This window comes from Oreochromis aureus, linkage group 3 (genome assembly GCF_013358895.1).
Source record: "Oreochromis aureus strain Israel breed Guangdong linkage group 3, ZZ_aureus, whole genome shotgun sequence".
NCBI classification, from domain to species: domain Eukaryota; kingdom Metazoa; phylum Chordata; class Actinopteri; order Cichliformes; family Cichlidae; genus Oreochromis; species Oreochromis aureus.
In genome coordinates, this window is record NC_052944.1 from 47,336,052 (window position 1) to 47,351,368 (window position 15,317).

At 41.0% G+C, this 15,317-nt stretch overlaps 1 protein-coding gene across 2 annotated transcripts; it reads left to right on the forward strand.

Annotated features, from left to right (window-relative positions):
• Positions 1 to 1,933: 1,933 nt before the first annotated feature.
• On the forward strand, positions 1,934 to 13,880 carry LOC116310468 (zinc finger protein 37-like). Of its 2 annotated transcripts, XM_039610383.1 has the most exons (5): positions 1,939 to 2,144; positions 2,865 to 3,261; positions 4,528 to 4,788; positions 6,193 to 6,604; positions 9,159 to 13,880. In XM_039610383.1, exons 2-5 carry the CDS (start codon positions 3,051 to 3,053, stop codon positions 9,190 to 9,192), a joined length of 918 nt encoding a protein of 305 aa, XP_039466317.1. In that variant the 5' UTR covers positions 1,939 to 2,144; positions 2,865 to 3,050; the 3' UTR covers positions 9,193 to 13,880. The 2 variants fall into 2 exon arrangements, with proteins under 2 accessions (XP_031583105.1, XP_039466317.1); XM_031727245.2 differs by having other exon boundaries at positions 1,934 to 2,144; positions 6,193 to 13,880.
• Positions 13,881 to 15,317: the final 1,437 nt, after the last annotated feature.

Here is a 15,317-nt window from a genome sequence, read left to right on the forward strand (position 1 = left end):
CGACATATATGCGAATGTGAATAGGATCAGCTGGACTATGGGATAAGGTGGCATCGTTCTAATCCCATACGGGAGCAGCCAGTCACTCACTCACTAACACTGCAAAACAGAATTATTAAAGTTTTAATTTTAATTTCAATTCAGGTTAGATTTTTTGGTCTGTGCAACGCAGATTTTCTGTGCGCAGAGACCGTACCAGCAGTGCGCAATTGCGCACGCGTGCAGCTTAGAGGGGAAATTGCTTGCCAGTCTCCTGACTCTGTAAACTGATAAAGTCAATCAGCTCTTTGGCTGGTGACATACAAGCAGGCATATAGTGTAGAAAGTTAAAATTAGCTAATGAGCTCAAACAGTTTAACCTATATTAGGTAACAAATATATATAAGCAGTACTTTCTATGTCACAGCAGCAATCCTGTAACCTCAGATTAATTTTTAATTCTCTCTGCTAATGTTTAGGAAAAAACTTTACAGACGCTCTGTGGCTTGTTGGTCTAGGCCAGGAGTCGGCAACCTGCGGCTCCGGAGCTGCATGCGGCTCTTTTGTCCTTGTACTACGGCTCTGAGTGGTTTGGGGAATTAAATTAGAAGTATTTAGCTGAAGTGTATTTTATTTATGTTAGTTCTTTTTTAACTTGTAGTTCTATATTAGAAGATTATTGTGATATTGAAATACAAAAATAAAATTATATCTTATTATTTTTTCATCGCTCAAAAGAAGCGTCACACTCGCGGAAGCCTAAACGCCGTGCATTTATCGAGACTTTTAACCCGAGGTAGACCAGTTATGGATCTTCGGATCCACATTATGTCAGCAGCTATTCTCCACCGTGAACTATGCTAAAACAAACACCGCTCACGCCTCACAGACGGCAGCTTACAGTCCTGCGTAAAGATGAAAGTGACTTCGTACAGCCCCGATTTGCAGACGCTTTGTTCAGAGGTTCAGGAGCAGAAGTCCCATTGTAAAAATATCACGGCAGACCCGACGATGTACGGTACGACGTTGTACAGTACATTTTAGATGTTAAAAAGTATTTGCGGCTCGCAGTGTTTTCTTTTACGTGGTAACCGGGTCCAAATGGCTCTTTGGGTTTTAAAGGTTGCTGACCCCTGGTCTAGGTGTATGATCCTCTCCCTGGGTGTGTGTGAGTGGTCCCGCGTTCAAATCCTGCACAAACCCATTAAGTAACAATCATCTTGTCTACTGTGTAAAGTTGGGTCTGCTAGGTGCTAAAGTGAGATACTTGTGGAGTTATATGACCCAGATACCCCCCCCACACACACACACACACACACATATACACACCTACATACAGACATGTAAACTTAAGCAACACAACCTTCAAGACCATCCCACTGCTCTGATGTGTTGATAAAGAAAAATAGTAGGAATCCAATTAGTTCTGTTACTGTCTCTGCTTCTAAACACTGCTGCTCTTCCTTATTTAATGATATACAGCAGGAGAATGCATGGAGGACCTGTGATAAATACTGTATCAATAACAAATATAAGGAGGTGTCTTTCAACATGTTGCACATCTGGTGCATATTTAGATGTTAACGCGGTCTCCGTGCGATATAAAATAGTAAATGGCCTGCATTTGTATAGCGCTTTTCTAGTCCATAGGACCCCAAAGCGCTTTACACTACATTCAGTCATTCACCCATTCACACACACATTCACACACTGGCGATAGCAAGCTACATTGTAGCCACAGCTGCCCTGGGGCGCACTGACAGAGGCGAGGCTGCCGGACACAGGCGCCACCGGGCCCTCTGACCACCACCAGTATATAATAGTTTAGAGAAATAAAACAGAGAAATAGTTTTAGAGCAGATAGAGAAACTTAGCTCTTCCAAGTGACCACAGTAGAGCTGAAGTGGAGGGGGCGGGGTCGACAGGGTTTGGCCAGCTGGCTGTGAATGGGCAGGAGAGAAGTGACGTATCAGGAAGTGAAACGTGAACAGAAGTAGATGGCGGGAGAGCGGAAATGCGTTAAAACAGGCGAAAAACGACAAGCAGAGCGAAAGTAAACCTGTAATGTGGAGGAAACGGACAGTGAGCGCAGTGTAACCGTGACAACGAGACACGAGGACGGATTTAAAGTGATCATAAAATCGTCTCCAGACGGTCGTCGTTCGGTGAGTGGAACCAGATTCAGCTACAACACCGATAAATACGCCTGCAGGGAGATTAAGAGTGCTATAATACTGAGAAACGGATCTCTGATGAGTGTTTGTAGGGATGTGGTTCAGCAAGGTAAAGACACACGACTCAGTCAAATAAGCGTTAATGAACTCCACAGTCTGCTGCCTGACAACAAAAGAGCGTCTGTGGGGTTATGGGGAGTACCTGAAATAGAAAAAAGAAAAGACAACAGGAACAGGGACAAGAGTGCTGGTTTAAAACACATATTACAGGGAGAAATGTAACGGCAACGGCTAGGCTGCTGTTATTAAGTTTAATGAGCAAAGTGTACACTGGATAAATGAGCTATGAGGTTAGACCTCCCCCCCACCACGGAGATGCTGTAAGTATCAAAGCAGCTCAGATTACTTGTTTCTGTTTTATTGGATTAAATGAGAAATGAGAATGACAAAAGTTTCACTGTGAGGACGTGATTTAAAGATGACAAAACGTATAAATTGCACATATATCATATCATGAGTGAAACACTGTGATTTTTATCCTGGGCTGTCAGTTGTTTTGACCTGTATTGGAGATATTGGTTTGGAAACAATCAGATCAGTAAAACACATATTACTGGATGCAATAATTTGCTAGAATTGGGAAGAATTTGTCAGGGAGAGCCACACAGGAAGTGTGTACCTGATTTCCCCGCTTTACTCCTGTCTGCACAGGTGATGATAATGGATCTGTTTGCCAAATGCCATTAAGCTGTGAGAGAGAGGTGCTGTGGGTATGCGGCCATGGCTGCTGTTTGATGAAGTGGACTGAACTTAAAGGAGAGACACAAATTAAAGTACTGATCCCGTCACATTAGTGTGGATTTGGTACCAATACCATTGTCGGTATCGCTTCTATCGATGCTTGTATGGATCTGTCCAGCCTCAGCTGAAGCAGCAATGAGTTCAGTTCAGTATCTGAGAGAGTTCATCAAGGAGAGACTAACTGCTGTTTGTGAAGAAATCTTCTCAGAGGTTCAAAAAACCATCGTCCAGTATGAGGAGGAGATCAACCGTCAGCACAGACTGCTGGATATCAGCCGGAAACCCGACAGAAACTCACACATCACAGGTATGGACATGTTTTTAACTCTGTGCTGTTCAAGCTCAGATTCTTCAGTGTGACTGACTTTACTAGAAGAAGTTAAACTGGGTATTTATCAGTGCTGTGGGTCAGTGTCCAGTGATGGACTATGTTGGACTGGTGCAGGTCCATGGTCACTGCTACATCCACCAATAAGAGACGTCACTGTTTCTGTTTAGGGTAGGCTGGTTCTTTTCCATGATAATCGTTAATAAAAGGCTTTAAAAAGAAAATGAAATGAAATAAAACAAGCTTAATATCAAGATTCAAGATCATTTTATTTCTCACGTACATAGTTATACCAGTTTAACATGCAGTGAAATGTGACCTGATACGCTCCTCAACTGTGCAAAATAGAGAGACAAAAAACATTATATACAGTAAGTAAGTATATATATACAAAGAGGACATTAAGTGCGATAAGTGAGTGAATTATGTACATTAATTTAGATAGAATAAAACAATCTGGAAATTTACAGTTCAAAATTTGGGAATGTACATTGTGTGAGTGGGGTGTTAAAGTGCCTTGTGCCGCAATAAAGTCAGAAGGATCAGGCATGAAATGGGAATATGTGAGTGCTCTCTGTTTGTTATGGTTGATTGGGGGCTCAGTTAACACACAGCTCCTCTTGTGCCTCTCTGTTCTTGTCCGCATGGTGCAGAACCTTCTGCCTGATTGCAGAAGCTGGAACAGTTTATTGCTGGGGTGGAACGGCTCTTTCAGTATCTGAGCTGCTCTGGTCCAGCATCTCTTGGTGTAAATGTCCTGTAGGGAGGGAAGAGCAGTCCTGCAGCAGCGTTCTGTTGTACGGATCACTCTCTGAGGAGCTTTTTGGTCCTTAATACAGCTGTTCCCATTACCACCATGTGATGTTCTGTGTGAGGATGCTGCCTAGCCTTTTTGGACTTGTGGTTTTTGTAGACTGTAAGCATATTGTGCTCTAAAAATTTACACCTGATCATTTCAAATGTGGAAAACATTCCTGCAAAAAGCTGCAGTGCATCAAGGCATGTGAGGGTGCCACCAGGGAGTGCCTCAGCTGATGAAAATATTGTATATTTATGTAGTTTATTTAACACGACTCACTGTGACACCAGTCATGCCACAATCTGAGCTCACTGTCTCTAAACATTTGTGTGTAAACGATCACCATTTAGTCAGGTTTTGATTCATGCTTTTGTAAAATAGTGTTGTGTGTTTTTTGTATCAACACCTTCGTGATTATTGTTCTTGTGTTTCTTTGTTTTCTCAAGACCTCCCACAACAACATGACTGTGAGGAAGAGGAGGGTCTGGATGAGCAGCAGGTCTGTAACCAGGAGAGGAACTCCAGTCTGGACCAGGAGGACCCAGAGCCTCCACAGATTAAAGAGGAACAGGAGGAACTCTGCAGCAGTCAGGAGGGAGAGCAGCTTGGACTGAAGCAGACTGAAGGCATTATCGTCTGGACTGATGAAGAGCAGCTCAGACTGATGGAGACCATCTGGAAACCTGAGATAAACTTGCACAGAAAAGGTATGTAAAACTGTGATGGTCTTAATAACAATGAATATGACTCACATAGGATCCTAATCAGAGCTTAAAGTTATTTTTTTGTCTTTTTAGAGGCACAGGAAGAATTGAAAGTCCAACTGTAATAAGCAACATGAAGTCATACTACTGCTTGCTCATCATCACCTCTCTCCTTAACCTAACTTCAGCTAACGTTTCGCATATTTGGCTTATTAGCTGTAGTTACTACAACCCTGCACGCGACCCTTGTTCCTGAAATAAATACCAGTCGATTTCTCGTTTCTACAGAAAAGCAAAGGGGCCAGTAGGAAAATAAGGAATGGGGGAGTCATATCCCTATATTTAACAATGATAATAATAAAAATTATTTGTATAGCGCCTTTCAAGAAACCCAGGGACACTGTACAAAGGAGTTTAAATAAATCAATTTATAAATATACAAAAATGCTAGAGTTTAAAGGCTTTGTTGAAGAGGTGAGTTTTACATTTCTTAAGAGTCCAGTGATGAGGTGTTGCAAAACTAAGATGGGAGAGCGTTTCAGATGGTCGGGGCTGCCACACAGAAGGCTCTATTACTAGAGGTATGGATGTTAACGCGAGGGACAGAACGCAGATGCAAGGCAGAGCACCATAGTGTCTGAGACTGTGCGTTTGGCTTCAGCAGGTCGCACAGGTATTGAGGGTCAGGGCAGTGAAGGATTTTTGAGTGAGCCTTTGGGGGCCACAAACAGGAGCTCTGTTTTATTACTGTTTAGATTGGGGGGGTTAGATGGCACGTGATTGTGAGGGTAAGTTGTGTATCTTCAGCATAGAAATGGAAGCGGAGACCATGGTGGTGGAAAATCTGTGCAGGGGGTACATATAAGCCCCTTTTCCATTAATGCCTATTCGAATCGACTCGGCACGATACGCCACGACTCAACTCAAATTGACCAATTTTCCATTATAACCAAGTTATGCGTGTGTGGTGAACCATGCCAAGTCCAGCTGAGTAGGTGGTAATGAAGAAAGGGCATAGATGGTGACAAGAAGAGGTCCATGCACAGACTCTTGAGGCGTAACAACTACAGCAGAGGTGGAGCAGACATCTTCCATGGTGACAAACTGTGTTGTTTTCCAGAGATGACACTGAAAGTAAAGTACCAGTGAGGTCAAGATAAGGTTAGCCTGTACTCTAACCTTCATGTTCCTGCCTTTTCTTCTCTAACAATGTCTCACCCACTCTTCTTCCTTTGTCTTTAACCAAGAGCAGCACAGGCCTAAGAGTTAAGTGCAGAAGGTTACTGAGATTTAAAATGACACAGAAGCTGACTACTATCTAGAGACAACGGCTCAAATCAGAATATGTTCCTCAGATGTTTGGGTTGTTGTTTTTTTTCTATCATTTCTCCCAATTTGTCTCTTCAGACCTCCGACACCAACACATTTGTGAGAAGGAGCTTCTCACAGACCAGCAGATCTGTAACCAGGAGAAGAACTCCAGTCTGGACCAGGAGGACCCAGCGCCTTCATATATTAAAGAAGAACAAGAGGTACTCCGCAGCAGTCAGGAGGGAGAGCAGCTTGAACTGAAGCAAGAGACTGATATCTTCATGGTGACTCGATCTTATGAGGAAAGTGACCACAGTGAACCAGAGTCAAACAAAGAGCAGCTCCTTTTTCACAGCTCTCCTGAAGCAGAGAGCCAAGATCATGAAGAAAGCCAGCATGTGGACTCAGGATCAAGTAAAAATGCAGAGCTGAAGAAGAGGAAACGCAGTCAGAGCTTAGACAACACCACTGTGTCAGAGAGTCAAAGTAAATCTGACAAAGTGAAAAAGTATGTACAATGTGAAATCTGTGGGAAAACCTTACATACATCTAATCTGACTGCACATTTAAGAGTTCATACCGGTGAGAAACCACATTGTTGCACCACTTGTGGCAAAGGATTCATTCAGAAATCAAATTTGAAGCGTCATTTGAGAACACACACAGGTGAGAAGCCATTTCCTTGTAGCACCTGTGGGAAAAGTTTCGGTCTGAAACCAGAGTTGCAACGCCATCTAAGAATTCACACAGGTGAAAAGCCACATTGTTGTAACACTTGTGGGAAAAGATTTACTGACCTGTCAGGGATCATAGCTCACAGGAGAGTCCACACAGGTGAGAAGCGGTATTCTTGTAATACTTGTGGGAAAAGATTCATTCAGAAATCGGGAATGAAAACTCATGTAAGAAGTCACACAGGTGAGAAGCCGTATTCGTGTAGCACGTGTGGGAGAAAATTTAGTCATAAATCAACACTGCAAACTCACGTAAAACTTCACACGGGAGAGAAACCACATTCTTGTAGCATCTGTGGCAAAAGCTTTGTTCAAAAGCCACACTTAAGTAGGCACATGAAAATTCATACTACTTAAAGTTTCGTGCTTAGATTAGATAGCTGTGAGTAGTAGTAGTAGTCTGTTGGTCATAAAGCTCACACTGACCAGAAGTTTAATGACTGCAACACTTGAGTGAAAAAGTCAGTATTTTTTGTGTAGAGCAGAGCAGTAAAAAGAAATGTTTTTTATTTATTTATACAAGGATGATACATATTAACATTTCTGCATTTTAAAGCCTATCACAGCTGACGTAGGCTGATATGGGTATGCCCTGGACAGGTCAGCTCCTTAGCTAAAAAATAGACGGGCAATTATTCACACCTGTGGGCAATTTGGCAAGTAACTAATGCACCAGTTAATATAAAAAAATATAAAATCAAACCCTTAAAAAACAGCAATAACAACAATATTCATAATAAAACAATCAGGTGTTACAATAAGATGCCTCTACAAAAATCAGTTCCTGTCCACCACAAGACAGAGGGGCACATCACAGTCCTGATACTTCCGGGGTGTGTCACTCCTCTTGCTGTCCACCTCGAGATGGTGTATAAATAAGCGTCTGCCTTTAGTGCCTTTTTGGACAGCAGCTTTGTCTGTGACGATGGGAACACGAATCTGCTCAGCTCTTCTGCTGTGAGGAATGCCTGTCTCCATGCTGACACACCAGCTCTGCAACAAAATCTTTGTGTGCCATGGGCAGCACCTGCATGGCACTTATCGCCTCACGGTGCAAAATGAATGCTTTTCTTGTCTCAATCTCCAGGAAGTGTAACAGCACGGTCCCGTACCAGCAGCAGTCTTGCTGTGGGTGGAATAATACTGAATGAACTGGTCTAGTATGTCAGCCCCTCTCACAGCCCAGTGTCCATCTGCATCCTCCACCTTTCTTTTCACCGTCTCCCCTGAACATACAGGTGGATGGTGGTGCACACAGGCACCTCCCACGTGCCCATCCACTTCACAATAACAAGTGGGTCATCTCTGATCCATCTCACAGATCCCCTTTCACATTTTTTGCTGAGAGTATTTTCCCTCCCTGCTGGGCATTCCCTGTGTAGATACTACATGCACCAAATCTTATGCTGGTCAGATCCAGGAACATTTGGGACTGGTATAAAACAACTGTCCATGTAAACATGGCATCCTGTGCTAAGCAACAGCTGAAAAAGGTTCATCACCACATCATAAGGCAGCCCATGATCACTTGCTTTTGAAGTCTTAACAGTGTATGTGATGAATCTAAAGGTTGAGCCACTGTTGATTCAGCCAATGTAAAACTTTTCATCCCTCATTTAGTTGGTTTGTCCGTCATGTATTGTGTCAGGCCAGGCTTTGCTTTAGGTGCCACCATCCTTTCATCCACTGACAGTTCCCTCCTCGGGTGTTAATAAGCTGGCTGGCACAGAGGATTTCATCATTTTTTACATCCTACTCAGGATCAGTGAGGTTGATGTTCCAAAATATGGCTCTGAACCTGTCTCTTGTCATTATGTCATTGATGGAAGGGGCACAGACAAGGCATAATTGTGTCTCCAGTAGTCTTAGTCTTGGCAGCAATATGTAAATCCAGAGACCAAAAAGCTGATAGAAATCTTCTGTTTCTACATCAGTCCATTGGTATTCTTTGCCTAAATCCGGATTTGTTTTTTGTTTTTTTGCAGCATTTTGGTTTGTGTCAGTACAACTTGTGCTGAGTGTGTCAGTGGTAAAAAACAATAAAAACAGGTCTTTTAGACTACAGCATTCTCTCAATTGTCACAGGAGTTGCGTTCTGGGACCCGCGCAATAGGGGAAAAGTAGGAAATTGTGCCTTTGTAGCAAATATAAGTAGAATTATAATTAAAAAAAAAAAAAGAATACCATATCACAGGTTTCGGCGGCCTAAAGATGCTTTTTAATTTTTTTTAGAATGTAATTATTATATATTCAAGACTTTATTAATTATTTATAATATGGAATAATTATTATTGTTGATTAATTATTATGTTTTAATTAATTTATCAGGTTTCTGCGCCCTAGGATGAAATTCCTGCGATAAATCTGCGATGTGGCGAGTCTGCGAAAGTTGAACGGCGATGTGGCGTGGGAATACTGTACTCCATTCATATTAATTGTATGGGGGGGGGGGACTCTGTCGGGACTCCTGGTGTTCTTTGTGGCTGGAACTGCCAGGGCTCACTGTGGATACAGAGGCCCTCGTTCCCTCAAAAAATTAGAAGATTTGAGTAAGAGTACAAACTCATTCTGATTTAAAAGCCAAGGAATAGAAGTGGGTTTTTAGACGAGCTTTGAAAGTGTCCAGTGTTGGGGAGGTCCTGATGTGGTGAATTTTTCAACCAATACTTTGTTTTGCTGTGCTTAGAAAACCCTTCCTATCAACACAATTTTAAAACTGTTAGTTTTTAGTCTTCACTTTCAACTCAAATTGAGACAGACTCAGTGAGACTGCATCTTACTACTTCATAATTTTAATTCGGTGAGCTCATTTGGAGGCACTGGTGTGTCTGTCGACTAAAGACATAACTTTACCTTTGCATTTAAAATTTAGTGACTAATATTTTTATTTTTCAGTATTCCAAATCTGTGGTTCTTTAACTCTAGCAGAGGACAGACCCAATGTGTCTACATTTTGGTAACTTACAATTAATAACTCTCCTTGTGTTTACACCTTTACTGCCGAATTTCCAAATCATCTAACTGATTTAAGGCCAAGGCAATTTACACATCTAAAATACAGTTTTAATAAGGAAAAATGTATTATATTAAAAAAAAGCATATTATATTATAACATATAATATGCTTCCTAAATTTTACGGTAATGCCACTGTACTGGCTGATTTGGTTACCACAGTATGAAAGATGTGGGGGGAAAAAAATCACAGCATTAAATTTAACTGGGCAGCCTTTACAGGCAGATGAGAATTGTACAAGTCAAACAGTTCAATCTTTGTACAATCTCTCGTTTTGGGCATTTTTCTAAAATGGGCTTCAAATTATAATTGATGAGTCAGTATTACTTCCCAGTATGTTAATTAATTCAAATCAAATCAAATCAAATCAAAATTTATTTATATAGCACATTTCAAAGACCGAAGTACACCAAAGTGCTTTCCATAAGATCAAAGTACAAATAAAATCAATATATAATAAAATTATAAATATGAAAATAAAATGGTTACATAATCCAATGCAATCCGGATGCAAAATTGCCCTAATTGACCTTAAATACAATATCGAACATATATGTTTTTAAACGTGATTTAAAAGACTGAATAGAGTCCGATGCGCGTATATGAAAGGGAAGTGTATTCCATAACCTAGGTGCTGCAACGGCGAAGGCACGATCACCTCTGGTTTTCAGGCGAGACCTGGGTTGCACTAAGAGCAGTTGGTCAGATGATCTTAGTGCTCTTATGGGGCTATATGGGCAGAGAAGATCGGCTAGGTAATCAGGTGCCATATTATTTAGAATTTTGTAAGTAAGCAATAAAACTTTAAAATCAATTCTAAATTTAATGGGAAGCCAGTGTAAGTTTGCCAAAACAGGGGTAATAGAATCGTACTTTTTTGAGCCAGTCAAAAGGCGAGCTGCGGCATTTTGAACTAGCTGCAGTCGTTAAAGAAGGGAGAGTTGTAGACCCATATACAAGGAGTTACAGTAGTCTAGCCTTGTAGTAATGAAGGCATGAATAAGTTTCTCCAAATCCTTGTAGGGAATATAAGATTTAGCCTTGGAAATTAGGCGTAGTTGATGAAAGCTAGATTTAACCACACTGGATACCTGTTTATCTAGTTTAAATGAGCTATCAATAATGACTCCGAGGTTCCTAACAGCGTCAGTAAGATGACTAGCAGCAGGACCAAATATGTCATTCAGCCGTCCTGGGGATGTATCTCTGTCAAAGACAATAATTTCTGTCTTCTTCTCGTTTAATGTAAGAAAATTTTGTGATAGCCATTCCTTAACATCCCTTAAACAATCAAGCAGAAGATGTAATGAGGAGGACGCAAGTCCTGTCAGATGAAGATAAATTTGAATATCGTCAGCATAACAATGGAAAGAGACATTATGTTTAGCAAATATGGAACTCAAAGGCAACAAGTACAAGGAAAACAACACAGGACCCAACACCGAGCCCTGGGGGACACCACAACGAAGGAGAGCAGGTGTGGAAGAATATTTTCCTATCATGACTGAGAATGACCTATTAGAGAAATAGGATTTAAACCATGTGAGGACAGTTCCTTTAAGGCCAACTACTTGTTCAAGCCTTGTCAAGAGAATATCATGGTCAACAGCGTCAAATGCTGATGTCAAGTCCAGTAAGACTAAGATTGCGGGACACCCCGTGTCAGTAATTAGGAGCAGGTCATTGAAAACCCTTAATAAAGCAGTTTCAGTACTATGGCGCTGTCTGAATCCAGACTGAAAGTTTTCATATAGACCATTTCTCTCTAGATAAGTCTGAAGTTGTTGAAGCACTATTTTCTCTAGGATTTTTGACAAAAAAGGAAGTTTAGAAATCGGTCTGTAGTTCGCTAGCGTATTATGATCAAGGCTAGCTTTCTTTATAACTGGTTGCACGACTGCATGTTTAAAGGCAGTCGGAACACAGCCAGATGACAATGATAAGTTCATTAAAATTAGGATACAGGGCCCGATAGTATCGAACGCCTCCTTAATTATGCGCGAAGGGATGGTGTCAAGCAAAGAGTTTGAATTTTTCTGGGTATTAATTAATTCTTTTAACGTCGTGAGTGAAGCCAGTTCAAACCGATGGAAGGCAGCTGAACATACTGAGATTGGGGCATGATTTACAATCAGGGGGTGTGAGGCCCTTAACAGTGAAATTTTATCTACAAAATAGTTCAAGAATTTCTCACAAAGGGCCGGGGAGGCATCCATCAAGACGTCAGGGCAGGGATTAACCACTGAGTTAAAAATTTTAAATAGAACTCGGGGGTTATGGCTGTTAGTTGCAATAATGTTTGACAAGAAAGACGTTTTAGCCATTTTAGCGGCCTTCTGATATTTGGACCGGGTCATGTACAGGATGTCTAAAGACACCTGGAGTTGATCTTTCTTCCATTTCCTCTCAGCTCGGCGACAATCACGTCTGAGGGCAATGGTAGATTCATCTAACCAGGGTTGACGAGAGATTTTACGGCGTTTGGTCTTTACTGGGGCTACAGTGTCCAAAATGGAGGAGCATGTAGAGGTAATAAAGTTAACTAAACCATCAACCGAGAGGGAAGCATTACTAAAGTCATCATAGCAAACAGTGTTGGTAAAGGCCTCGGAGAAGAGGGCAACAGACTCCGAATTAATCAGGCGTGTTAGGCACTGTGGGCCCACAAAGTTCAGTTCCAAGTTACATGACTGGACATTAAACATAACTGGGAAGTGGTCCGAGATCCCAGCATCTTTAATGTCAGTGATGGCAATATCCAGGCCGTACGACAGAACCAAATCCAGCATATGCCCTTTAGTGTGAGTTGGTTGTCTAACCCACTGAGTAATATTAAATGAGTCAATGAGGGATAAAAAATCCTTGGTGAGGTGGTCAGCCTCACAACATAAATGAATATTAAAATCACCACAAATAAGAACACGATCATTAAGCATTAGGATAGATCCTAAAAGGTCAGCGAATTCGCTGATAAAGTCCTTGGTACGTTTTGGAGGGCGGTACACTACCACGCAGAGAATCCGAGAGGGACCAAGCAGCTCCAGAAGTTGTACCTCGAAGTTGGAATATGAAGCAGAGGGCAATTGTCGTACTCTGAATTTAGTTCTAAAAACCGAGGCTACTCCTCCACCCCGGCCCACAGTCCTAGGAGTGTTGAAGAATGCGCAATCTAGGGGAAGAAGTTCCGAAAAGGGAGAGGACTCACCAGGGCGGATCCAGGTCTCCGTTAAGAACAAAACATCCAGCCTAGACGCTAGAAAAAAGTCATTTACAATAAAGGACTTGTTCGCCAGTGACCTAGTATTCAGTAGTGCCATCCGAAGGACGTCGATTGTGTTGCTCCTAGATGCACGTCCCAGCTGGCGGAGGTTGGTGTAATCCACTCCTCTTCCAGTATCCCACTTCAAACTCCAACCAAGTGGAAACTCTGCTGGTTGTACCATTGGGGCTTGCTGACCGGCATAGTGAATCCACATGTATTTGTTTCTGATCAATAATTATGGAAAAACTATCACATAATTTTCTTGTGATTGAGAAACACGTTGACAGTTTTTAATTTTTTTAAATGTTCAAAAACAGGAAATTATTTTGGAGTCACTGTGAGACATGAATCGTGTGCCTGTTCAGTAAATCTTCAACCTTTTGAGTTTTTGCTGTTGCGTACGTGACTACATCATCAGGATACATTTGATACTCTGCTTCTTTGTGGGTGTCTGGGTTATATATAGGTAAACAAGTAGTGGTCTCAAAATTGAACCTTGTGGGATTCACATTTTGAAGTTTTTAAAGGATAATAGCAAACACTCAACTTGAACACTGCTGTTAAGAATGCAGATATGGCTTAAACCAGCTATATCCTCTCAGTATTCTTTATTCAGTTTATATTATTTATGTTATTATTGTATCAGGAAAATCCTGATCCTAGATTTCGTGAAGGTTAAAGTTCAGTTTTGCTCTGATGGTTCATTGTTTAGATCTGTTGTTTATTAATGTTTGTGTTGTCTTAAAGTTTAAATAAAGTCTTGTTTCAAACATCTTTTGAGTATTTTTTTCTGAGATGAAACTTCTAATATGAAAGCAGCACATCTTTCTTATTTTACATAAGTTTGTTTCTGATGTTTTTATATAAATATAGAAAGTTATGTTTTGACTCTTTGGATAATCATGTCTCAGGGCATTGTACTTGGTATAAGTGGGACTGACTAACCAGGAATCCAGTGGTGGGAAGGGTCAATTAAAAGCCTGGAATGAGGTTTGCTCTATTTCTAAGTAACTCCCAAGTAACTGGTATCCTGATTAAATTACCTGGAATAAATCGACTGGATGGCTGAACCACGAAAGATAGTGGAGGTTCTCCGATGATGGTTTCACTCACATTTACAGCGCAGCTAATTAAACACTGTAGATTTAGACTTTCTGAAGAAATTTTTGTTATTTTGCAATAAGAAAGTTGTACCAGGAAGGAATCTGAAATTATATGGAAATAACTTGGAGTGATTTAAAAGCTTTTCTTCTTTGGGAATGCACTTGGACTCTAGAACAGGGGTGTCAAACTCCAGTCCTCGAGGGCTGGGTTGCAGCAAGGGACAGATATAAGTTTCATGACACCGGCTTGTAAGCCAGTTATCAGTGCTTTCAGGTGTATGATGGATATAGGCATATCTTATGGAGCTGCTATGAGCTGAAATGCTATGGAGCTGAAATGGTGTTTGCCCCCTTGGTGATTTTTTTTTTTTTTTAATTTTGTCACACTTAAATATTTCAGATCATCAACTACATTTAAATAATAGATAAAGATAACACAAGTAAACACTAAATGCAGTTTCTAAATGAATGTGTTTATTATTACTGCTTGACCCACCCCCCATTATAACATAAATTAACCTTGGTGTACCGCATCTTTGGAAAGCTTAGTTCTATTTCTCTAGCTGCATCCAGGCCTGAATACTGCCACACCTGTTCTTAATCAAGAAATCACTTAAATAGGACCTGCCTGACAAAGACAAGTAGACGATGAGATTCTTAAAAGCCACATGTCTTGCTGTGATCCAAGGAAATTCAGGAACAAATGAGAACAAAGTAATTGGGGTCATGCTCATAAAACTTCCAATGTGGCTTAAGCACAAGAATTCTGCAAAGATGAGTAGACCAAGATTCCTCCACAGCGCTGTAAAAGACTCATTGACAGTTATCACAAACACTTAATTGCAGTAGATGCCTTTAAGGGTGGCCCAACCACTTATTAGGTTTAGGGGGCAATCACTTTTTTCACACAGGGCATGCAGGTTTGGATAACTAACAGGTTTGCTAACATGTCCAGAACTGAAGTGTTCTAGTTTTTATTTGAGTATGAATTTATTGTGTGTTGAGGAAAAAGTCCAGATGTTTTTCCTTGTAAGTAAAGTTTATTTATTAAGCGCTTTTCATAGACAGGTAGTCACAAAGCACTGTACACAAAGATTAAAATAAACAG